Source organism: Echiichthys vipera (genome assembly GCF_963691815.1).
Source record: "Echiichthys vipera genome assembly, chromosome: 19".
Classification (NCBI taxonomy): Eukaryota; Metazoa; Chordata; class Actinopteri; order Perciformes; family Trachinidae; genus Echiichthys; species Echiichthys vipera.
The window spans coordinates 3,423,164-3,450,343 of record NC_139844.1 but is presented as its reverse complement, the minus strand read 5'-3'; the positions used below and the strand labels follow the sequence as shown (position 1 = coordinate 3,450,343).

Sequence of the window (27,180 nt, the reverse complement as noted above, 5' to 3'; positions counted from 1 at the left end):
ATAGCTGAGAATCATTTCTAATGTCCCTCCAGAGGGGAACTGCACTCCCCACAGCTGCTCTAAAATTTGCAATACTTGCAAAAACAGATGTGTTCTTCGAAATATATAGTTTGGACTTGAATGGGACTGAAGAGCAACCTTTTTAAAAGCCCAAGAAGTGCCAAAGTTTAAAATAACTTTCCTATTACTAGTGATTGGAGTGCCAGAGAGCGAGTGAGAGGGGAATGTGTTTTAACAGGATTTACTCATTTTAAATAAAGAGTAACAGGGGTCTGTCTGTGAACCTCAGTGTTACACTGATCCAGTCAAGTCTTAATTAGAAAAGCCCCAGTTGTTCATTTACTACTGATCCTAGAACCAGAGGCAGTTATGATTCATCATAAATCCCTTTTCAGACAAGATTAGCTCAACAGGACTGCAAAAAAAAAAAAAAAGAATAATCTGCTTGACCTGAGTTAATCCAGATTTAGGTCTTTAGATGAGATTTTACTGCTTCAAACAGCAAAAAAAACTAATTCAGATTGTTCTAAAATGATGTTATTTTGTTAATATCAGTGGAAAGGTCTACAAACAATGTTCTAGGCAGGGCCCAAAATCAGCACGCATTCAGCAAATCTAAGTCAAAATCTATGTTGGCTAATACGATAAAGGAGTCAGTTGCCAATGACAAGTTGCTGAAGTGGACTTCTTTACTACAGACCCTGAACAAGTTGATTGACTACGTTTTTGTTTTTGCTTTGACTGCAAAGTGGTTGATGAAAACATCTTCATCAATTTGACACAAAACGTTTACAAAAGCGTTGCAAATAGACCGCAACACAACACATTAAAGGTTGAATATGTAGAATCTTTATCAAAAGCTATATTTCAAAAAATAATAATAATACACCCACAGTGCATTTTGAGGGGTACAGAATGAAAGTATTGCTTTTCCATAAAAAATATATTTAGTCTGAATTAATGTTTTAAAACATTTTGACGGGTTTAACAATGATTTTCTGTCCCATTGTGTTTCCATGGTAGCAGCCAATTGCGTTGAGTGTTGCTGGTTGCCAGGGTTGTCTGTTGTTGGGTGCAGCTACTGTAGGCTGGCACTGGGTGAAATGGAGTTTGCCAATCCTGCAGCTGCTTCGGAGCCTCAGTGAAGGGGGCGTTATTTGTCCCAGCAGCTGAGTGAGCGGAGACGGGCAAAAACCAGAGTCAATATAGGCCAAGCATTCACTCCATGAACTGAGAGAAAGGAGAGAAACGCCATTCAAACGCACGCCCAAATGGCTACATTTCTCCTTGATCGCTAACATCCCTTTCATCTTTACTTAGCTGGAATGGGTAATGCTAATGGCTAACGCTCACGCACTAGCACTAGCACAAGCACAAGCATTGACGGCGGTCCTGTGACTATTTATATGTGAGTGTTCACCGCACGGACACTTAAAAAGATGCAACTGAAGGGGTTCACGCTGGTCTGATGTGGAGGTGGAGTGTTTACTGTAGATTTGGTCGGATGAAAATATTCAAAAGCAGTTGGACAAAACTAAATCTCCAAAGGGGGGATGAGGTTTAAACCAGAAGCAATCATGCTGCGGGAAGGGGGACAATCACGCTTAAGCACAGCTTGGATCATCTGGGCCAAGTGTGAGTTGACCCTTAATGTGTTGTGATGCAGTATTTGCAGTGTGTTTTCTAAATGCTGCACATGTTGCCAAAATGATGAAGATGTCTTCTGTTGCTACAGTTAAGCTAATCAGGTACAATAGAGGAGAATTTTACACTAACCTCAAAGAGAATCTGTAAATATGTGGGGGCACCAAAGTAGATATACTTAAAAGACTGGTGAGAGATGGCAATACCATGGGCTGCAGTGTTTCAGGGCGCACTCACACTAGGCCCAGATGTTCCAAGCCGTGTTTTAGCATGATTTACTTTATGATGGTGCTAAAGCCCACCTCTCTCAACCAAGCCGCAGCCGGGAAGTGTGCCGTGCTTAAGCATGGAACAGTTGTACTCACACTGTTTAAATTAACTAGACATTAGCTGTTAATCGTGCTCGGGCGAATGGACAGTGTGAGTGTGCCCTCAGATTAAATTGTATATTATTATATTATAGTTTTATGACCAGTTTTATGAACTGTTGAAAAACATTCAGTAAATTTGTTCAGTTTACCAAACATCGGGGGGTCTAGGGGTAAAAAATACATTATACAATAGTATCCACTGGATGAGTAGTGCTCTTCTTGACTATTAAACTAATGTTCATGTATAAAATTGGTGGAGTCCATGTTTAAGACTAATTCAAGTTCAACCCGAAATGATCTGATATAGTCGTTACTGGCACAGGTCAATGGTTTCAGTCCCGCCACATCTGTTAAGTCTGGTAAGAATTAGGCAACTTTGACCGAAATAAATGATGTGAAAAGGTAGCAGCCTGAAAGGATGTTATAAAAAAAAGATTCCTGCAAGAAAAGCCTGACTTTTTCTTAGCATGAAAGCACCTGAGGAAATTCCTACTACTATTCTCAGCTCAAACTTCGGCCCCTTGACAAACTGTAGACCAGGGGTGCCCAATCCTGCTCCTGGAGAGCTACTGTCCTGCATGTTTTAGGTTTCTCTCTGCTCCAACAAACTTGAGTCTAATGATGTGCTCATTATCAAGCAGCTGAAGCTTGTCACAGGTTTGATAATCGTTAGACTCAGGTGTGTTTGAGCAGAGAGAAACCTAAAACATGCAGGACAGTAGCTCTCCAGGACCAGGATTGGGCACCCCTGATGTAGACTTAATGTGGCCTTACTGTACAACAACCAGTTCTGCGTAAGTATAACTTTACAGCTGTTGCTGGTCAATCACAAAGAGCCCAGTCATCCCTAAACAGGGCCTCACGGTGCTACAGACACACATCTGGACATGAGTGGACCATAAAGAACCACAACCATTTAAAGCAGCTGGAAGCCATTTATATTGAGCTGCTCTATTGAGAAAAGCATTGAGAAATTCCACTTTTTGAGCACTTGCACCAAGTTCAAACTCATGTACGTTATGTGTTTTCTGGCTTCACAGCACAGGAAGTGAAACCTTATGCCTGATGACACAGCACGAAAGTTGGCGGGCAGCCACAGAGTGATTTATGGCTGTGGATACAGAGAGAAAAACACAATCTGCATGTTTGGAATGACTTCTCTCTGCAGTGGTCTCTACAACAGGTCCATATGAAAAATGTTAAATGTTGTGGATCTGTGTCGGGGGAAAGGGAATGGGGTGGTGTGTCAGTGCTGGTTGGTGATTGGAGGAACTTTTCATCCTCCCAGTATAGAGATGGCTACAGGCCACAGTTTGGATCATGCAACCATTTAGGGTACGTTTTTTCTCTGTTGTTCTTAAAAAGTTTTCCGCCCACACAGACTCGGCTCAAGAAATATCAGCGTCCACATGAAACCAGTGAAACCGACTAAAGCGCTGTAGTACACATGTCAGGCCTGGATGTAGAGCTGGAACTGCCACAGAAATACACCAACAATAGAGAAGAAGAGACGGGGAGACGCTGTGGAGAATACAAACACTGGAGAGTTTCTCTCCAAATCAGGAGACTTCCCAAATCCTCCTCCATCCTAGAGAGAAATGTGTCCCTGTTTCTGGTCTTAGTGGAGACTTTTGTGCTGTTTTGGACTCTGATGCACCAATCACTCTGTAGTTAGTGTCCTCAACGAACAAAGGGTGCTGCTGGGAGCCCCTTCCCCGTCCCAAAGCACTCACAGGTGCCACTTTCTCACTACTTTTTGCGACCTTCTTACCAACTTTATTTATAAAAAGCTGCTAGCGACCAATTAAGCTCCTTATTCAGAGCATCAGGGAAAAGGGAGAAATCTGTGCTCGGCCTAATTCATTCCCATGCATGTGGCTCAGAGTCCAGTTCAGTGAACAGTCTCTGGGTCCGTCTCTCTCCTCTAGCACTGTTGTTGTTATGTGACGCCACAGGGTGAGAGGTCCGAGGTGGGGCGATGACGGCATCGTTTAACAAAGTATGAGGTTTCACCAGACCACAACGCCATGGGGGGCGTTCTCAAATCTTCCCACTCTGGGACCTGGTTACAAAAAGACTGTTTTACTATAATTTAAACATGGTCCACTGTTCCTCTGGGCACATAAAGAGTGCACTGAATATATACCTTCGGAATCTTGTTATCTTGTCACTGTGGTTTCATTTGGTGTATGTGACTTATGATGAGCTCTGAGCTTTTCTTCACAAACTTCATACTCTAGATGAACAATATGTTGTTTTGTCAAGTGCTAGATTTGGGGATGCAGAAGAGAGTAACAAAGCTGAATCAAGAGCATAGACTGTATAAAAATGGACGTAGCATACCCATCGGGGTCCGTTCCCTCAACTTTATCCAATCATAATTGCATACAGGAGTCTCCATCTTGTCAGACTTTGACTTCGACTAATTTCCTCTTACCAAAAAAGGACATGTATGTGACGGTGCGGGGAGGGAGATACGACCATCTGGCTGACGTTTATCTCCGAGGAGAAGTGAGGGCCAGAGGCTAGCTGTCACTCATTAATTTATAAATTACAAAATTTGTAGCCATAAAAACACCATCAGTGTGTGTATGTCTCATCGTATCACAGCTGTTATTAACACTACTCATCATTGATCATATTTACCACCATAATTAATATCATTGTCATATTCTATCACCTTAGCTGTGCTTGTTTCTACTATTCTACTATATTAACTGCCATAACATATAAGTCATATTCACATTACTATAGATATTATTATAGTTACTATTACTTTTGTGGTTGCTTGTCTCTCTGTCTGTCTCTGTCTCTCTCTGTCCATCTGTCCGTCTTTTCTCTCTTTCTCTCTCCTTTTCTTTCTCCCCAACCGGTGCAGACAGATGTCCGTCCTCCACAGAGCTGGGTCTGTCTGACGTTCCGGCCTGTTATAGGGAAGGTTTTCGTTGCCACCGTACTCTACGGGGGAATTGTTGGGTCTATGTAAATCATAAAACAGTCGTAGAGTGTGGTCTTTACCTACTCTATATGTAAAGTGTCTTGAGATAACTTTTGTTATGATTTGGCACTGTAAAAAAAATTAAATTGAATTGAATTTAGTTGAATTAGTTTGACAGTTAATGTGTTTAACTGGGGACTTAACCTGTGACTTACTTGAGACTTGGAAGCAATGACTTAAGTCTCATGTCTTGGAACCAGTATTAACTTTAATTCCTCCCTGGATGGCCTTCACCGCAGTGGCGATTGCTTTAAGACTGCTTAGAGCCTAAAATGTCACCCTAAAATGTTTGTTTTTTTTAATGGTGAAATCTGTACTGCTGTGTGTACATTTCATTGACTAAATATGCGCTAGAAAGCCTTCATCTTTTGTTCCGAATCAGCTTCTTATCACAGGTAACCGTAGCAACTTCCTTCTCATTCATCCCCACAGCTCCACAGCTCTTTACACAGTCGGACGCTCAGCTTCTACTGACTTCAATGGGGAAGTGTAGAGCGGGTTGTTCCACTGCAGCCAAACTAGATGCTCATTGGATAAATGCTGGGCTTTGTCCCGCCCATCGGACGCTCAGCGTCTCTGGAGGGCTATGGGGCAGTGGGCTGTCCTGGACGCTCGGCTTCTGCATGATGATTGGATGAGCTGTCTGAGGCTGAATCCTTTTTTGATGACAGCTGAATGAGCGAATATTTCCAAGTTTTTCATTCCGTTGTTCTGAACTGATCCGGAGACTTTACCGATCCCCAGAGACTTAAAAACGACTAGCATTGTGTTTGGAGACTCTGTTCTGTCACACTGCGGTTTCTTTCCCAAACGAGCAGCGGCAGCTGCGGAGCGTTTCCCCCCGTCACCATCACTCAAACTCACAGGCAGTCACACTTCACAGTAGCCTGGCGGAGCAGCGCCAGCTGGGCCAAGGCCGTTTAAGCAGCCTAGCTCTGCTGCCATTGAGAGGACACTGGTCAAGTCCCTGGAAAAGACGCCTTGTTGGTACGACAAGGTCACGGATCATCTTTTGTAAAAGGAATGAAGGGAAGAATTTATATGTAAATTAACAAACACATTAATGATGGAGGCCGGAAAAATTAGCTTCCCCTCCTTGAAAGACCAGCGGCTGCCACTGCTTCACAGCCATTTGCTGGTGTGTTGTCCAGCCCCTCTCTTAGGCTGTGGCCTGATGATGTATGTCATGTGCAGGAGGCCAAACAATTGGTCCTCGTGCTGCCAGTGAAGTGCTGCTCTGCTTCCAACATGTTTACTTGCTCTTGGCTTTATCTCTTGACAACCTTCACCCAAACTCAGGCCCAAGCTTACACACGCCTGAGATCAAACGGCCTGTCAAATATTAACCTGTGTGTGCTTCAAACTTGTCAAGGTTTTTTGGAACGATTCGCTCCATGTAGTGTATTGTTATTTTCAAACTTACTAAGTAAGACTCCTAAAAGTCTTTAAGATATACAGAAACAGGCATATCACATTTGAATCCAATGAACATCCTTCCTACTACTACTAGAGCGGTTTGTGTTTGCATATCTGTTGGATACGCGACACATTCAGTATCAATAAACTTTTTTTATTAACCATAGAGGGATGTGCAATAGTGGGGCCGGGGCTTCAGGGAGTCGAGAATGTAATCAGCAACAGGTTACGGATACTTTATAACCTGAAGCTGACTAAGCAAGCAACTTAATTTGCCTACTTGTAAATTAATACCTAGGCCTGCTGCAATAAGCAATAAATCAGTTAATCGCATGATAACTTTCAATGAGCTTGATAACTTTTCCAGCAGTGATGATTTCCATTTTTTCCTGTGTTTTCCTGGTGTCCCTCTATCACAGATGTTTCACTGTGGTGCTTCTGTTTCCACTGAACCTCTCTCTTCCTCAGCGTAATGAGGAGTTCACCAGACGAGGGGTCTGGTGTCGTGTCAGTCACTTGTCAGCAGCACGGTCTCTGTGTGTGGGTAAGTGGACCCCTGGAGTTACCCAGAGTGCAGCAGGAGAGCCCTGTGAGGAGCAGGTTAGAGGACACGCTAGTTGAGATTTGGAAGAATAAAAACAAAGATGGAGTTGGATTCAAAGTGAACCCCACAGCTGCTGTGGGAGCCCAAAAGGTTCAAACCGAATGACCACAGTGAACCACTTCACCTGAGCGAGCCACTGTGTCGCATTTGTTTTAAAACAGTAGCCACTAAATGCTCCAATGTGTTCAAATAGACTCAGTTGATTTAATTTATTGGTTTTGGTTGTTTTATTATTTATTTTGGATTTTTAAAATGTTTTCCATCTCTAGTGTTAAATATTCTTTAGAAATAAACGTTTATTGATTTTTTGAAATGGTGTACTTGCATTATTATGCCATTATCATTATATCAGTTGAAAATGGTAGAATCAGTCAAAACGGCAGAATTTGTTATCGTGACAGGCCTATGAATACCTCTGCCAAGCTTATTTCACTGTGTGTTTCTGACAGTGGATGCTGGATAGACTATCATAACAAGTGATCTCTATCACTTCCTGGAGTCAACGAGCAGATGTCCTGATGGAATAACAGAGCCTCTCTGTAGCTTTAAATGTGTAACTTTGCCATATTAACTTACTCATAACGTTACGGTCGGCAAACACCTCTGCTAATTTAATGTATCTAACTGCACTTGATAACTGCAGTGTTTATTTCCACGCAGGGTTTACAATGGTGGCGAAAGCACAATATGAAGATACGAGCACCACCAGAATTACATATCTCTGTGCCAGATATCCTATTAGATTCTGTTCCTCTGCTGTCTTCTAATTACATAGAGCTGTGGGTGTGCCTGCTCATCTCTGTCGCTCCATGTTCAGACACTGACAAATGTGTGGAGTACGTATGTAATTAAAACAATAATCAGCAGTGACACCAGGCTATTTCTGATAAATTAGAAGGTTTTTATATTCCTCATGTAAAAATCGGGGGAACTGGAACTCCAGCAGGAAGGGGGTTGGCAAAATCAAAAGGGTTGGCAAGCAGGGGATTCAAATTTGATCATTTAACCTATCAGAATAAGATCATTTATGTTTCTAAAAGATTATCAGCGCTTTTTCTTTAAGATGCACTTGGGGCTTGCCTATTTGGAAATGAATACCTCCGGTGAGTGTAGTGTACTGGTGTTTCAGACCTGTCCTGTGCACTAGCACTAGCAGAATAGTGTTTTTTGCTTGTTTCCCATTTACAGAGCCAGGGCTGTTTATGAACATCAGATTCAGTGCACACATACAACAGTCAGATATCGTACCGTGAGGCGATATAACAAAACGTGCACTGGATTAGAACTGCGGACACATGCACAATTTCTTGGCTGGGAGCAGGGGCCAGGCATCTGGTGGAGACTCCCAGTGAACGGTGTATTGTCATTTTCATACTCCAGCTTGTGTAAAGGTGAATCAAACAAGATTCAGTGTGTTATTTGGTGAGTTTGAGGTGGTAGCAGACTAAATTTGTTAACTTCAGATAGAGCCAGGCTAGCTTCCCCATAGTTTCTTTGTGCTAAGGTAAGCTAACCGGCTGCTGCCTTTAGCTTCATATTTTATGGACATTTATGGGACTGGGATTCTCATCTAACTCTCCCAGAAAGCAAAGAAGTGTATTTTCCAAACTGTTGCAAACTATTCATTTAAGAATATCTTGACAGTGACTTGAATTCTTAACACCATTTAAAGAGATATTTTACCCATTTTAATCCAGGTCTGTTTCATGGCAATGTGGACATTGTGTTCAGATGAACAGTGTTGGAATGTCTCTGTAGCATAAGTCCATGAAGAACGGAGCATCAGGGATGTGCAAAAGGGCTAAGGTAGAAGTTACTGACCAACTCCATACAAACAGGTTATTTAAATGAGCTAAACTGACAATGGCACTTTGCATTAAGCAGGAGGAGGAAGGAGAGATCCAAAGTGATAAAAACTAGACAGCAGAAAGAGATAAGAAGGCCTCACAGAGTCCTCCCTCTCTGATCTAATCAAGCTTCAATGGGTGCCTCAAAGGATGGGTAAGGTCAGGCTGGGGACAGACCGTATGGGGTTGTTGCATTATCACAAAATGTGATTTATGATCCTTGGTGACAGGAAGAGAGTGTACCAGGGCATGTGTGTAATAGGATAACAGTTTGAAAAATGAATTTTCCCTTGTGGGACTAATAAAGGAATGCTTTCTTTCTTTCTTTTCTTTACCAGCAGCACCACAAGGAAACGTATGCCCTCTTGTTAATATGTAGAAGAGTCTATGTCCAGTCTGCCTTCCTGGGTCAGGGTCATATTTCCTTTAAAGGAATCTACAGCTAGGCATTTAAATTACATTTCATTAAATGTTCGCAGAGGCAGGTTAAAAAAAATGAATGGCACGTCAGCTGCCTATCTGCAACGTTTAAGTGATGAGGACACATATCCTTGCTACCTCATACTCAGCATGACAGGGCCACACAGACAGACAGTGATACTAAAACAATATTTTCAACTCAACCATACAGTCAGTGTAACCGTTTCACATCCAGGGACAAAACACCAGCAACATCGAGTTAAGATAATATTCAGCCAACATATGGTAAGAATGATTTCTTGTTATTGACATGAACGTCAGTCAGGTCCACCACACAAGTTCAGGTTACTTAAGAGTCATCAAAACAGCACAATCTCGGACTATAAACCTTTGGTTTGGTCCAGAGGTCTTTGGCTGCTCTAACATTAGACAACAAGCAAGTGGCTTTTATGGCATGGGGCCCAGGAATAACGCCATCTGGCATTCCCACAGTGAGGGAACTTGAGCCTGTAGCACAGATGTGAAGTCCACTGACCTGACAGTTAAGGCCAGTCTGGACCTCCACGCCCCAACATTCTGCACTGTGATTGGTTGATTACAATTTCCAATTTCCCAGTTTTGTGCACGTTCTCTTTGACAACAGCTAAGGACGTCAATCAGCATGTTATGATGTATTTGTCTACAACAGAATGTGTCCCATTGGGGAAATTCATCCCACTTGGACCTTTCAAATGTCTTAATGCCACATAACCATGGAAATGCTATCGACATTTTGTTAGATTGTATTGTAGAAAGCTTAACAATTATTTTCTACCACAGATAGAGAAGTTCTGAGCAGCCACTGCAGCGAAAAGTCCAGCTAACACTGTTGAGATCCTGCTGAGACAAAAATGTGCCTTACAGCACAGGTTGGCAATGCTTTATTGGTTTAAATCTCCTTATGGGTAATCATAAAGCACACCTCTACAGTCTCAAGCGGCTAAGAGTTAATGAAATAACAGTGAGCACTGTGGGGCTGTAAATAAGTAATTTACTGCCTTACAAGGACAATAAACTAAGATTAAACCATAGAAACTACAGGCACTGATTAACATGAATTATTAAAATAATGCAGCAGTCTGCATGATAAGTTAACATCAAGAAACTTAACTTGTGATCTGAAATGATACACACTGCAGAAGGTACCATTTTTGTTAACTAAAAGGCATCAAACTGCACGTACAAACTGAGCTTCTTCTGAGGCATCACATACTAATTTTCCCCAACATGCAAGCTGGACAAGCATCAATATTTTTTAATGTGTTTCCAGCGATAGCCCCCAAAGTGTGGAACTACGTTTTTACGTTGATGTGAAGGTCACCGTCGATTCTCTACATGTTTGGGAAGCCGTGAGTGGAGGGGTATTCAGTTGGTTGCAACCTCCTCGCTAGATGCCTCTAAATCCTTCAAACTGGTCCTTTAACACACTGATCTGAACACTGTGTTTGGATCCAAAAAGAGTGATATTCTTAAACACATTATATTTTTCTGATTACTAAAGTAGGGATAAGGAAGTAACATATAGGGATGCACTGATCCGATATAAAAGTTGTACAATTAACTAGATTTTTATCTATTTAACTGTCTTTTAAGTTAGTACCTAGGAAATAGTGAGTTAAAACAATCGTGATTGATCATGTGACCCACTAATGAAAGCACTTGTATTCAAATATCTGTGTGTCTGTGGAGACATTCCCTCTCTAGATGTAAATAAGTCTCCATGTTAGTGACGCTGCTGACAGTGGTTGGTCTGTCGGACCTGACCCTCACTAGTGTTATGATGCGTTCACTTTTAACTGGAAATCAGGAACTTCCAACTTGAGACAGGCTTGAAGTAAGAGCAGAAGTGTAATAGGAACGTGTGTGTGTGTGTGTGTGTGTGTGTGTGTGTGTGTGTGTGTGTGTGTGTGTGGATTTAAGAGGGCAACATATAGGGGATGGACTGGAAGTAGAGAAATGAATATGTTTCAATAAAGTTTACAAAAGAGCAAAAAAAAATGTATTTAAATAAATGTCAACACACATAGTGACCATGAACCTGACCGTGATGGAGGCTCTGAAAGAACAGGCTCACCTGCAGTTAGATCTTACTGCCACAGAGGCTGCAAGAAACAAACATATCTCATTCTTATGGAGTACAACTTTAATCGGATATCGGTCCCTATGATGACAAATAAGCTGGATCGGGTTTCGGATTAATAGCCAGATCCATGGACCGAGCTCCGCTCGCCGCCATTTAATAGCTCGGCAACGACATGGAGCGTACAAAGGCTCAGCTATATGGAGGTATTTCACCTAGTTCAGTGAACTGAAATACAGAAATAAAGATACAAAAGTACAAATTATAGTGTGCTCACAACACTGTAACAATAGTCTGTGCTGCAATTTTCTTTTATCAGTAGTTAGGAAAAATGACAATCAGCCTGTATGCTAACTTAACATAAAAAATGCCATAGATGGGTTAGCGTGATTAGCACTGCAATATTAAACCTTGAACCAACAAGTTTTAATTAAGATTCACCAGTAAAAATGTTACTTGTTCAAATCAAATATAGCTGGTTACTTATAGACACGAGTTCCTTAAGGTACAGGTGAGAAAAATAATGGCAAAAAGTTAAACCATAGCTTTGCCTAAACATCACAACAACTACGGCAAGTCTGAGTGGTCAAACAGCACAGCACCTTTAACATTGTTATTTAAGTTACTTTGTTATCAGTTTCAGCTGCTATTTTTTATTTTTTATTTCTATTTGAGTGAGAGTGAGTGTATTTGCACTAAATATTTACAAATAATTTTAATTTCTGTTTGTTATTGAAGTTACTTTATTCTCAGGTTCAGCCTTTATAAATAACAGTTCAGTACAGTTGTATCTATGTGTTAATTTGTCACATTTGGTTTTGCAAAGTTATGGAAGTAATGTTTAAGTCAAGCCTGATGCCTTCAGTGTCTTCCACATGATGAGGTGTACACTTTATTAATTCAACATTGGTATCTGGTATCGACCGATATGCATAGCCTAGGTATTGGTCTTGGTATCGAGACTGAAAAAGTTGGATCAGTACATCCCTAGTTAAATACAGGACATGAAATGATCATCTTAAAAATAAGATACTGTCACTTTCATATAACTTTTAATTGATCCTGTAGACCTCCTGCAACTGAGCTAAGATGGCTGCTCACACACTTTTAAACTTAAAATACAAAAGGAACAGAAAGGAATGTACCCTGGAAAAGTTGATAAAATAGACCAACTATTGTAAGTAACTATAAACTAGTGTAGTAACTATACATTTTAATTTATAATGTAATACATTAAATGCCCTGTGGCATTTCATAACTGAAATACCAGTTTAAAAAACGATTTTCATGTGGAGGTAGTTTCTAAGTGACTCAACAGCACGTGACTTTGAATATGAGAAGAAGAAGAAGAAGCATGTTCCAACATGTGCGTTGGTATGTCCTCTGTTGGGTATCACAACACAGGGAGCTCAGATGGGTTTGTATGGGTGTGTAACAGTAGTGTTGCCGCTGCTGGTTTCTATAGTGAGCATAACGTCCCATAAAGAACAAACAAGTGCAACAAATAAAGTCTAATTAAACCAGGTGGAACTACCCCCCCCCCCCCCCCCCCCCCAAAAAAAAACTAGGCCTGTGTGTCTTGGTGTTTTTACCCTGCCTCTTCGTTCCTCCCCCACTGCAGGGCTTGGCTGACGGGGCTGACGAGGCACACCTGCAGCCATTCAATCATTACCACCTCAATATATACACCTGGTCCTTGCCCTGCTTCCCTCCCAAATAATTCCGTCTTGTCGGTAGAGCTGACCTTCCTCTATTAGTGAGTTTTTGCTGCAGTCTTGCCAACTAGAGCTGATATTTTTCTTTGTGTGCTTTTTCAGTTCTTCGTACCTCGCTGCATTGTGCCTGAGTGCCTGAGTTTGCCCTGAGCTGCCTCGTTTCCTGAGTTTGCCCTGAGTTTGCCCTGAGTGTCTTCTGGCGGTTGAGTTCCCCTGCATGCCTTGCCAGCCACTTGTTGGTTTTACTTTTGGAGCCCCTTTGTTAAAATAAACATTTTTGACGCACCTAACTAACCTGCCTGCCTCTGCTTTAGGGTCCAGCTGTCAGTAGGCCCGTAACAATCTGTCTGTTATTTTAGCCTACAAAACATCCACACTGATGTCTTAAAAATAGTGTATTGTCTATACGAAAGTACAAAACTTTAAGATAATTACTTGAGAATATAAAACAAAAGTAGTAAATCCTGACATCAACGAATGTTTGACTTAGAATTACTGTTACTGTTGACAGATTTTAATCTGTCAATCAACTGAAACTAGAAAAATCAATGCTAAAAATAAAAATCATAGTCACAGAAATGAACCTGGTACCTTGGTATATGAACATGGTATTATGAAGTATACAACTTTAGGGGGCACTCAAGTAATTCAATATGTCACTTCTAAAAAGTTGAGGGACAGATCAAAGAGACCATTGACCCTTGTATGAGTCCCCACCTCCTCCCGCTGTACAAAAGTGAAGCCAAAATGACCAAGATACGGACGCCGCCATGTTTACATTTTGAAACCAGAGTCTGTAGAGGTTGGTTGGTCGAGCTGTGTCATTGAAGTCCTACCCATACACGTTCATGACCAATCACAAGTCAATCATGGTTGTCAATCATGACGTTTCACCCGTTTCGAAAGCATCAAATAACAACTTAAGACATAAGAAACCACTACCTAAAATGTCAGAAACCATCTTACTTGGCGTCTATGTCCCATCTGCTATCACAGAGGGGGCGGGGTTTATGATCTATACAGCAGCCAGCCACCAGGGGGCAATCCAGATGTTTTGGCTTTACTGTTGTATCTAAAGATGGGAGCCATAAAGTCTATGGTCCAGCTCCAAAAATATATCATACATTTCCCATAACACAATAGAATCTTTCATTAGAACCTGCCCACTAATACCTTTCAACTCTACACGAGCAGTTTGTATCACAGACATTCTCATGCCTGATCGGACCATGATGATGCCATCTGTCAGAATTGACAAAGCTCCTCTAGAACCACAGAAGACATCATACAACTGTTGTCATTGGTACTTTATCATTAACTCTCTCTAGCTTAATCCTCGATCAACCTAGCTCGGAGAATGCGTTTTAAAGGTTGTGAAAAGCCCCAGGCAGCAATTTTCACCGCAGCACCGAGATGTCACCCGAGGGGGTAACGGCGTGCTTTAAAGGGGCTATAGGTAGAGGTAGCACCGGACATGGCATCATTCTCAGTGTGCAGGTATTTTTTTGTGTGCCTGTGGGTACTGTGAGCCCATGGGCACCGAAGAAGAATGTTTATGCTGCCAACAGAGTGACATTTTTCGCTGTGGTCTGAAATCATTGAATACTGCAACAGCTGTGTGACTGCTATGGAGGATTCCCCATCCCTCATCAACTGCACCGTACTGAAAACTTTTTTACCGTGTCCCCAGAATAAAATGGGAGAGGCGACCGATTCCTAAATAAATTATCAACGGGCTGCTTGCTTTTGGATTGACTTTGGTAATTGACTTGAATGGACTTTACTACGAGAGGAGCTGGTACAGGGGCCAGTAGGTAAGTCTTTAAAACACTCTTTTAATAAACTCTGGGTTTTCTAACTACGTTGTTGGTGCTTTGTTTTCTGTGTAGGGACTCTTCTCATGCTGCTGCAGAGGTTTGCTGTTACTTGGAGCAGTATTAGTGGTTAAAAAAAGACGTTTTAATGCCTTCACCGTACTGCCCTGAGCTAAACAGTGTTAGCCACGGCTGTTAGCGACTTTCCCGGATTTCTCCGTTAATAGTTTATACATGAAAAAAATTGTCTCGTGGCTTATTTGATGTCCGGCTGTTGGCGACTCTCTGGGATTTCTCTGTTAATAGTTTATGCGCCATAACCTTGGGATGATTTTGCGCCGGGATTACACTTTGAGGTAATGATTGACGCATACAATGAGAAAAGGGGAAGAGTGATCTCAGCCTTTTTTTCAAGCCTAAAGAGCAGAGGGAATTCAACAATGTACATAAAGGAAAAATGGGAAAGGGAACTTGGGAATGAGTTAACAGAAGAAGAATGGTACAATGTGTGCAGGGTACAGCGTTCGATCACTGGATCAAGGGTATGGAGGGAGTTCGGGTGAATTTCATAACCTCAAAGACAAAAGGAAGGTTCGCCCCAATACAGAAAATGTGTCGGAGGTAATTTGGTCAGATGGGGGCGGACCACACGCACATATTTTGGAAGTGGCGTAAGGTGAAAGAGCACTGGGAAGAAGTATGGGGAGTATTAAGGAGCGATACTAGGTTATGAAGTGCCTATGACCGGCTTGGGGCTATATATGGGGTATCTGGCACAGGAAAACACATGGGGTGGGGACAGATATCTGATCAGGGAACTGCTGGCAGCCAGCCAGAAACCATAACTAGAGCATGGTATAAAACAGATCCCCCGACAAAGGAATAATGGAAAGACTAACACACATTGAGGCTCCAGGAGAGGAAATTTGAGTCAAGGTGGGAAAAGTGGGTTAAGTATAAAGGAAAGCTGAACGACACCACAAATTAGGAGGGTTGGAATCAGACCAAGATGTTGCACTACAACTAAGGGAGGAAGTTCATGTCTCCTTGTTGATTTTTAATATATTTTTTACTGCCATTTTTGTTTATTTTTCTTTAACTTTATTGCATAATTGTTCTTTGATTTTATTTTGTCAAAAATACCCTAATTTGTAAGAAATTTGTACTACAACTTAAGTACACGAGGGCTCTATTTGAAGCTTTTTCTAAACAAAAAAAATAGGGGAATCGGTATAGTTCTGTATTATATTATAGGGTAATGTAGAGGTTAAAATACAAACAGACCATCAAGAAACCCCTGGTGTTCCAATAACTTGCAAGGCTTTCTACAGGCTTTCCATGTCTAAGGAAAACAAAGCCTGGCAGACATTTCAAAGGTATGCAGTAAGTGCATAACATACACCGTGACACAGCAAGTACAGCGATCAGGGAAACTACAATCCTGCAACGTCATTGACTGGACCACCTGGGAATCCTGCCATGACGAATACCATTTATGACTAAATGAAGCAATGACAGTGGGGCTGTAAGAGGTTTGGATGCAGCCTGACAGCTGAATGACAGCTGGAGCCGCAGCTTTCACATCGGATTACACAGTAACAAGCACAGAGAAAAGTGGAGCAGGATGGGAGTTGAAGCAAATGAAATGTGAAAAGAGAATCCAGAAAGATGAAAATAACAATTATATTAAAAATTATAATGACAGTACTGAGGCTAGAAATACTTAATTAAGCTTTTTCAACTTTTTACACTAAAAGGTGCTTAGTGGTTATTTGCATTCAGTGTTAATCACCAAAATGCATTTCCTTCCTCAAAACTTTTTCAAAGCTGATTTTAAAGTCATTTGAATACAGCATTGTTATCCATGTTTTCAAGCTTGCCGTCTTCTTCTATGCCTTGGTCTATGTCCCATTACCTGCCTATATTGGCATGTTACCACCAGCTGTAGATCAGTGGAATAGTAGATCAAAGATTTTTGGACTTCCTGAACTGAAATCAATTATATTAAATGCAGTAAAGGTATATGACCTTGCTTTCTACAATGTCTGTACATGGCAACCCCAGTCAAGTTAGGAAGGGATGAAAAAAGACAAATATGGTTAAAGGAATCCTTACCCATTTGCATGAGCCTAAGCTTTGTTTTTTTAGAAACCCAGTCATATTTTTAGTTTTTTATCATGCATTATTTCCTCATTTCCCCTGAGTCGTGTACACACACACACACACACACACACACACACACACACACACACACACACACACACACACACACACACACACACACACACACACACACACACACACACACACACACACACACACACACACACACACACACACACACACACACACACACACACACACACACACACACACACACACACACACACACACACACACACACACACACACACACACACACACACACACACACACACACACACACACACACACACACACACACACACACACACACACACACACACACACACACACACACACACACATTTGAGACAGTTAAAATCTATTAAAATGTGTGACGATTGAAATTTGTTGAGATGAAAAATGAACACCATCTACTTTTGACTTTGTTTGTTGACATTGGTGCAAAGATGGCGGCGGACGCAGCAGGTCGCTCCGGTCTGTTTTATCGGAGGTTCTAACTCAGTTTTGTCTTTTGGAAGTGAAAGAAGTTGTGTATCTTCATCCACTGATGTCCTGTCCCACGCGCTGTCAGTGACACAGGCTGGCAGCGGTGCAGAGCAAGTTATTACGTAACTCATTTAGGGATTGCTCAGTAGGCTATGTAAGCCAGTACCTGTGTGTGTGTGTGTTAGAAATTAGCAATTAAGTTATTACGTTTTAGTAAATGTTTCATATTTCCTGAAGCTGCTTTGTTTGTGTAAACAGTGCCTCTGCTAACAGAATGGTATTCATCATGTCTACGGAGAATATGAATAACCTGAGTTCACCATATCCTGGAAATGATCATAAGCCTCATTAACTGGATATTCATGTCCCTGTAGACCAGGGGTGCCCAATCCTGTTCCTAAAGAGCTACTGCCCTGCATATTTAGGTTTCTCCCTGACTCTGATTGGGTACCCCTGATGTAAACCCACTCATTTGTTAATGTGCATAGATCTCAGCTCCTGAAAATATAGATATGCTGATATTCTTTAAAAAAAAAACATGTAAATACTACGGTAGGAACACAGACCAAGCCTTAGTTTCTTTGTTTTTTAATTAAATTATTGCTTTTGTTATTTAAATATATATATATGTTCAGTTTAACTTTTAGAAAGAAAAGGAATTGTGCACTGCTTTGCAGTTTATACCTCTCATTTGAAAAAGAGAAGAGAATAGCCCATATATTTTGTAGAGTTGATCACTTTTTGTTAAAAACATCGTATTGTGAACTGAAGTATCATGAATGGAATCCAATGGTGAGTTGAGTCAGTGTATCCTTCCATCCCTACTGATCAGTCTTCTTAAACTGTGTTTAATAACAGGCTTCTGGTCCAGCTGCAGTAGTGTTATCATTGTTACGGCTACTGTTGTCAGGCACCTGGCCTGGTTAAAGACTGTCCAAACAAACACGATAATAAAGCAAAAAAAAAGCTCTGTCATTTCCGTCATGGTGCCCGAAAGATATTTCAGTCAAATAAAAATGTATTTCTGCAGATCGAAGGGACTGGGTGGCTCTAATGTGTCCCTCATAAATATATTCAAGTATAGCCAAATAGATGTCTTAATTAAGGATCGACCAGGATTAATTATTAGGGCCTTTACTGATTTTTTTTCCATCAGCATTAGCCGATGACCGATTTACATCATAAAAATTACACAATGAGGATAACAAATGTCACAAGTCACAATTTTAAAAAAGGAACGTTTATTGAACCTAAAAAAGGCATCTCCAGCAACATGGAGCTGCCTGTAAAATCTGTATATAATGCCAGGAAAAAACTATCGGTGAACATAGCAGCCCGCATCGGCCGAATGATACACTTAAAAAACAGTCTATCACTAGTCTTAATCACATAAATGTCAGCCTGATCCCCCTATAAACTTCAAATAGGATTGTGATTATTCAGTTCCAAGAAACAGTGAAGCTTAAAAAAAGATGTCTGTCCCACAGACATATAGTTATGTGTGTTTGCAGATTATGATCCAGATAAAAGCAGTTCACATATCTGTTGTCAGAGTCTGTACAGGGGAGAGGTCAGAGCCCCTGCCCCTCAAAAGGTCTCTGTACGGCCCTGCACCACACAGTGCTACCTGCTCTGTGGGAAACACTGATCCCCCAATATAAACATAATTACTAGAGTGTAGGCTATTTTTTTAATAACTCTTGACCATCCCTAGAACACAACCTAGTGAAACTCATAAATGATGACTTTTTATCGAACGATGCATCTCAAGGCCAAATAACTTTGGTCAGTAGTGACGTTGAAGATGTAGAACTCCATCAGAACCCCGAAGATGAAACCCAGAACCAGAAGCAGCCAACCTTGATAGGACCTGATATTGGAGCACATCGGTAGTCATCAAGAGTGACTGGACATGTTCTGACAAATTCAAACCACCTAAAAACTCCAAATAGAGCCGCAGTCGAGGCCACTTTTGGTCATATCAATTCCAAAGGAAGCAGGTTCAAAGGTTTGGAGGGACCTAAATGATTACATAACAAGCTGAATTTAAACCAACTGAAGGCACATTGTGTTCTGTTTCACTGATAGTACCTGATTAATTATTACAGGTAATGGTTAAAAAAAAAAGACTAACCTTTTTATTAAACTCTTTGTTTTTCTCAGTTCTGTTGTTTTCACTATTCGTATTTTGCCATTCAGGGCTCAACAATAAGGACTGCTCGATTGCCAGCTGGGACAAGTAAAAGTCAGACTAGAACACATTTGGTTAATGGACGTGAAGACATGATGAAGTAGCTAAGGAAGAGTGAGCCATCTTGCTTCCTCATCTCTGCTGAGCACATGTGCACTACTGATCGGCCATTCCCAAGAAAAGAGTGTCAGGGAAAGACAAAGGTCATGAGCTGAAGTGCAAGCAAGGATTTCAACTATCCTGGAAACAGTTGGGTGATGTTAGAGGATGTGTGCAAAACTCAAACTATGGATTGATCAGTTTGCCACAAGTTTGAGAGATAAAATTGGGTTCTTTTTTGGAAGGTCAATGTGCAAGGATGTTTATTGCTTCACCTTTTGCAAGAATTGCATGATTTACTAATTGCAGGGATGATACCGTTGAAGGTTGTGTACAGTTAGATACGCAATGAACCTGCAGTGTCCTCAAGGGGCTGTGTCTAGATGGTAAACCCAAGATTTGCCAAAGGCTCCCATGATGACTCGCATGAACTCAAATGGTTAAGGTTAGATGGTTAAAAGTTAGACATTGATCTTGAATGGTGAAGGTTAGATGGTTGAAGTTAGACATTGATCTTGAATGGTTAAGGTTAGTTGGTTAAAGTTAGGCATTGATCTTGAATGGTTAAGCTTAGATGGTTAAAGTTAGGCATTGATCTTGAATGGTTAAGCTTAGATGGTTAAAGTTAGACATTGATCTTGAATGGTGGAGGTTAGATGGTTAAAGTTAGACATTGATCTTGAATGGTTAAGGTTAGTTGGTTAAAGTTAGGCATTGATCTTGAATGGTTAAGGTTAGTTGGTTAAAGTTAGACATTGATCTTGAATGGTTAAGGTTAGATGGTAAATTGCACTGTTTTTAGTCAACAAACCAGAACAGGACAATCTCAGAGAAAATTCCTCTCCCTTGTGTGTGTGTGTGTGTGTGTGTGTGTGTGTGTGTGTGTGTGTGTGTGTGTGTGTGTGTGTGTGTGTGTGTGTGTGTGTGTGTGTGTGTGTGTGTGTGTGTCTGTGTGTCTGTGTGTGTGTGTGTGTGTGTGTGTGTGTGTGTGTGTGTGTGTGTGTGTGTGTGTAACGTGAATAATATAATAAAAGAGTGACTTACTTAGTTACTGGGCTCTGAACGGTTCAAGCACACTAAACTACAAAGTTGCTTTTACATGTGTCAGTGTGTGGGGGGTTGGTTAGGAGACGGATTCGTCTTTTTCCACTGTGATCATAGAACTATCTGCATTTTCTCATGTTGTTTTACTGTGCTCAAATCACTGATAACCACATTCCCAAGAAAAGAGTGTCAGGGAAAGACAAAGGTCATGAGCTGAAGTGCAAGCAAGGATTTCAACTATCCTGGAAACAGCTGGGTGATGTTAGAGGATGTGTGCAAAACTCAAACTATGGATTGATCAGTTTGCCACAAGTTTGAGAGATAAAATTGGGTTCTTTTTTGGAAGGTCAATGTGCAAGGATGTTTATTGCTTCACCTTTTGCAAGAATTGCATGATTTACTAATTGCAGGGATGATACCGTTGAAGGTTGTGTACAGTTAGATACGCAATGAACCTGCAGTGTCCTCAAGGGGCTGTGTCTAGATGGTAAACCCAAGATTTGCCAAAGGCTCCCATGATGACTCGCATGAACTCAAATGGTTAAGGTTAGATGGTTAAAAGTTAGACATTGATCTTGAATGGTTAAAGTTAGATGGTTAAAGTTAGACATTGATCTTGAATGGTAAAGGTTAGATGGTTAAAGTTAGACATTGATCTTGAATGGTGAAGGTTAGATGGTCGAAGTTAGACATTGATCTTGAATGGTTAAGGTTAGATTGTTAAAGTTAGACATTGATCTTGAATGGTGAAGGTTAGATGGTTGAAGTTAGACATTGATCTTGAATGGTTAAGGTTAGTTGGTTAAAGTTGGGCATTGATCTTGAATGGTTAAGGTTAGTTGGTTAAAGTTAGGCATTGATCTTGAATGGTGGAGGTTAGATGGTTAAAGTTAGACATTGATCTTGAATGGTGGAGGTTAGATGGTTAAAGTTAGACATTGATCTTAAATGGTTAAGGTTAGTTGGTTAAAGTTAGGCATTGATCTTGAATGGTTAAGGTTAGTTGGTTAAAGTTAGACATTGATCTTGAATGGTTAAGGTTAGATGGTAAATTGCACTGTTTTTAGTCAACAAACCAGAACAGGACAATCTCAGAGAAAATTCCTCTCCCTTGTGTGTGTGTGTGTGTGTGTGTGTGTGTGTGTGTGTGTGTGTGTGTGTGTGTGTGTGTGTGTGTGTGTGTGTGTGTGTGTGTGTGTGTGTGTGTGTGTGTGTGTGTGTGTGTGTGTGTGTGTGTGTGTGTGTGTGTGTAAGTAACGTGAATAATATAATAAAAGAGTGACTTACTTAGTTACTGGGCTCTGAACGGTTCAAGCACACTAAACTACAAAGTTGCTTTTACATGTGCTAGTGTGTGGGGGGTTGGTTAGGAGAGGGATTCGTCTTTTTCCACTGTGATCATAGAACTATCTGCATTTTCTCATGTTGTTTTAATGTGCTCAAATCACTGATAACCACGTCCCCGCTAGAAAAACCATCCGTATAGGAAAGTTAAGTAAAAATGTGGCCTCATTGCCCCTTTTTTTGATTGACTGTGTTCATAGTCTACAACATCTAGCAAAAGAGTCCAACTGCTGTCGTGGACGTTACGGTTGAACCCTTAATATTAAAGAATGTTGCATTAAAGAGTTCTGTTATCACTTGTGAAAACAGAAAAAGAAGTTTTCCTTGGTGGAAATTCCATAAGTGAGCCTTGAGTCCAACTGTCGTCCCCTCCTCCACACATTCCCATCATCCAGTTGTCTCAGCCTCACTCGGGGGAAGACATCACTCATGAAGACAGAGGCAATCAGAAGTGGTCATTGGGAGAGGGCTTGGTGTGTCCAGAGAGGATATCCATGTCAGACAGAGCTTAACAGCACTGATAAAACATTTGCATTTGTTCAGACAAACTTACTTTTTGTGTTAAAGTGGATTCATTAAAGAGGACTCTTTTTCTAGATGTTGTAGACTGTGAACAAAGTCAATCAAAAAGGGGCAATTAGTTGGTTTTTTTATGTATGTATAATGCAATTTCTGGATTCTCAGGTTCTTTGTCTCATCTCATCTCATCTTCATCCGCTTATCCGGGGTCGGGTCGCGGGGGCAGCAGCTTTAGCAGGGGATCTAACTGGGGGATCCCCCCAGGTGCTCCCAGGCCAGTGTGGAGATCTAATCTCTCCACCTAGTCCTGGGTCTTCCCAGAGGCCTCCTCCCAGCTGGACGTGCCTGGAACACCTCCCTAGGGAGGCGCCCAGGGGGCATCCTTACCAGATGATCCTGAACCACCTCAACTGGCTCCTTTCAACACAAAGGAGCAGCGGCTCTACTCTGAGTTCCTCGCGGATGGCTGAACTTCTCCCCCTCTATCTAAGGGAGACTCCAGCCACCCTCCTGAGAAAACCCATTTCGGCCGCTTGTACCCGCGACCTCGTTCTTTCAGTCCTGACCCAGCTTTCATGACCATAGGTGAGAGTAGGAACGAAGATTGACCGGTAGATCGAGAGCTTTGCCTTCCGTAGAACGACTGCAACACCGCCCCCCGCTGCTCCGATTCTCCGGCCAAACTCACACTCCATCGTCCCCTCACTCGTGACCATGATCCTGAGTTACTTGAACTCCTTCACTTGGGGTAAGGACTCATTCCCTACCTGGAGTAAGCAATCCACCGGTTTCCTGCTGAGAGCCATGGCCTCAGATTTAAAGGTGCTGATCCTCATCAGAGCTTTAAAGTTTCCTATACTGATGGTTTTTCTAGCGGGGACATGTGGTTATCAGTGATTTTAGCATAGTAAAACAACAGGAGTAAAATAATGGTTCTATGATCACAGTGGAAAAAGCAGAATTCTGTCTCCTAAACACCCCCACACACTGAAAAATTGTGTTATTTACTGGATTGTAGCCTACCACAAGAGTCATAACATCAGAGTTGGGGCGTACTATTAGGCAAACCAGGCATTTGCCTGGAGCCCTGGGCCCCATACAAGGCCCTTTGGGGCCCCCAAAATGTCCACTTTATATTTTGTCCCATTATTTATTGTTTCAATAAAAATCTCTTCACAATAATATTGTCGAGATGTTGAATTTGATCAATTACTCGTGTTTTGAGGACTCTTTCTGATAACCGTGCACCCCCCTTCAGTCTGCATTAGATGGACTATTCCATGTTACGCATCGCGTTGCAAATCTGCGGAAATGATTACGGAGTAAAAACCAAAACCGTAAATAACAGTAAGAGAGAGAGGGGAGAAAAACCGAGACAGAAGTGAAGCGAACATACACAAGAGGGTCACAGAGAAAGAAAAAGAGGGACCAAAGGCAGGAGTTAATTTCAAAGCTGCCAAAGGTATTGTATTATGTCATAATTGCCTACATGAACTTTGATTACTGATTTTTTTTTGTAAATTGAATTCAAACAAGTTTGTTTCAAAAAAAAGTATGCTATTCTCACTTTGCAGGTGACACAAGACAGAGCACCGTGCCCTGTTCAACCCCCTGCTGTGTTTTAAACATATGTTCAGACACATTCAGTGAAATATTACATTAGGCCTGCTGTAAATAATGGTCATTTATTTGTGTAGTGTATATAACGCATGGCCCTGTATGAAATAAAAACAGTTGCATGAAAGAAGGACAGTGACTTTGGTTCATCCCTTGTATGGAGTCTCATATTATGCGATTGACCGGCAGATGCAGGGGGCCCCGAAATGACTGTTCGCCCGGATGAAATGAACAAATGGCTAAGTTCGCCACTGCATAACATAAGGTCTGTTTAAGAAGGCACTCAACGATGCAGCATCTGTTGTGCGCATTCAGAATGGAAGCACACGTTTAACAGTCACAACTGCTAAAAACTGTCACACAGCACAGAAACCATTGGCAGAGGCACCGCATTAGTGCCAGCACCAGGGTATTTTACCGCTTAAATGTGCCCACGGCGCAACGCTGGGATTTAGGCACAGTCGTTTCACTTTCCCTCTCTCACCTGGAGACCATACCGTGACTGCTAGTTGGCGTTAGCTAACATAACGTCCATTCAAGTACAGTTAGCTAAATGACAAACGCGTTTCCCAGTCTGTGGTAAAATAAAACAAGGAAACGTCATAATTTTTACACAAACAGCGGGTTAGCATGCCAGTGAGGAGAAGCCGACCGAGGGTTTCATTTTCTGCCACTAACTGTTCAAGATATGTGCCCATAAGCAAGACACCATTAACGTTAGCCTCGCTGTCTTCACTGAGTCACTCCGGGCACGTTCAGTGACATTCTGAGACAGAACCTCTTTTTTAAAACAATCATGTCAACTTTTAAGAGCATTCGGAGAGACTGAGCCGCCCGCCCTGTGGTCCTGGAGCTCGGCTCTGGACTCCATCACTCTCGCTCACCTGTCTTGAAGCGGAGCTCTTTATCCTCCTCGGAACCGAACTCCCGGAGGAGGGAGAGGAACAGTATACCGAAGGCGTTCTGGATCCCGAACACCGAGCCGTTACACCACATGGCAGACAGCATGACCACCCATCCCCAGCCACCTTCGGGGTGCACGAACTCGTCCTCCCCCGCTCCCGGAGCTACGGTGCTCTCCGGAACGGTCACTTTGCTGTCCCCGTTCTCCTTCTTCTCCTCCTCCTCCTCCGGCCGCTTCTCCTCTGCGAGCACCTCATCCTCCCCCGTCGGGTCACCTTCTTGAATATTGTTCTCTTCTGTCATTGTCAGGTTTGTATTGTATAAAAAACAAAGAAATAAGAGCGTTACGCGCTGTTGTTGAAATCTGGAGGTATGTGAGGTTAACCTTCAGTGACGGTGGTGAGGGAACTCAAACACAGGGTCTCTGTGAGCAATGCTGGCTGTCTGGTTAGGGAGAAGCTGCGTCCATGGAGGTGAAGCGGCAGTTACACAGGGCGATACTAGCTGCGCACCATCTTTTCCTACTGTAGCTGTCAGAAATCTGCTGCTGCATTATTATAAATAGACAGTGCGGAGGGGCGGGGCTCCGGGGAATCCTGCAGTTGATTGGACAGCGTCATCCAACCGTGATGCCCAAGTATCGAAGTGCAGGCGACCTATTGCTTCAGCAGAACTATAGACTGCATACTTCATTTTGCACGGCTGCAGTTACAGTTATACATACGCGCTGCTATAGATTGGTGTTTTCCGCCGTTGGCAGCTCCCTGACTGCAGCCGTGAAAGTGTCACTTCCTCTTTCCACATGCTAAAAATAGATGCACTGCAAGGAAGCAGACACGTGCAGAGACTGCAGTGAGCACAACTGCTCAAGAGTAGCAGTCCTGTCCTTTTCTGAAAAAAGGTTCAACAAATATCAACGGAAGCAAACTCAACTGATTTTCTATCCTCAATATGTCCTCAGTGAAGAATCCCAACAGGGGAAAGTTTCTAAAAGACCCAAATATCCCCTAGGAAAAATAACCTTCAGATATCACCATGGAAATGGGTTGATTCCTTACATCAAGACAAACAAAAAATATATTAAGTTTCTTGTAAATGTTTGTAAACATGGAGCATCATCTAATTACATATGTGCTACAGTGCTAATTTTCATAAATACCAACAGATGTAAACATTGGGTATAGCAGGTGAAAACGTTCTCTTGAATCTTGATGACATAAAACAGTAAAAGACTGAATGTTCAGGTGGGAATGAACCCATTTAGTCGACCCATGAGCGTTATTAAATGGAGCAGGAAGGAGTTTACAGCAGGGACTTGGGTCACTGCTGAATGGATTTCACTCCTGTACATGACTGAGAACTAGAAATGTAACCTGCACAAGATACACAATTACACAAACATAGACATTATTTTAGCTCCCTTTTGTCTTCTGCCTTCTCCTGTTCCCCCCTCAGTCCACAGACCCAGACCCAAACCCATCTCTGCAGTAATCATTCATAAAGGCTGCTTCAAAGTCCTGCTTCTGCCTCCATTTATGTTCATGGGTTGACTAAATGGGTTCATTCACACCTGAACATTCAGTCTTTTACTGTTTTATGTCATCAAGATTCAACCAGACATTTCACCTGCTATACCCAATGTTCAGATCTGCTGTGGTATTTATGAAAATTAACACATACGTAATTAGATTATGCCCCGTTTGCCCATGTGAACAAACAATTTTGAAAAACTTGATAAATTTTTTTTGTTCGTCTTGATGAAAGTAATCAACTCAGTCATTTTCATGGTGATATCTGAAGGTTATTTTCCTCCCCTATTCACGTGAGTAAAATAATGAAGAGCTAAATCATAGGGACTATTTG

General features: G+C 41.8%; 1 protein-coding gene across 1 annotated transcript in view; it reads right to left on the bottom strand.

Annotated features, from left to right (window-relative positions):
- The window catches only part of slc16a10 (solute carrier family 16 member 10), a 58,599-nt gene extending 32,768 nt beyond the window's left edge, over positions 1-25,831 (bottom strand). Inside the window, exon 1 of the mRNA XM_083933625.1 lies at positions 25,299-25,831. Within this exon, the coding sequence (XP_083789751.1) occupies positions 25,299-25,620 (322 nt within the window). The 5' untranslated portion in view covers positions 25,621-25,831. The remainder of the gene's footprint in view (positions 1-25,298) is intronic.
- Positions 25,832-27,180: the final 1,349 nt, after the last annotated feature.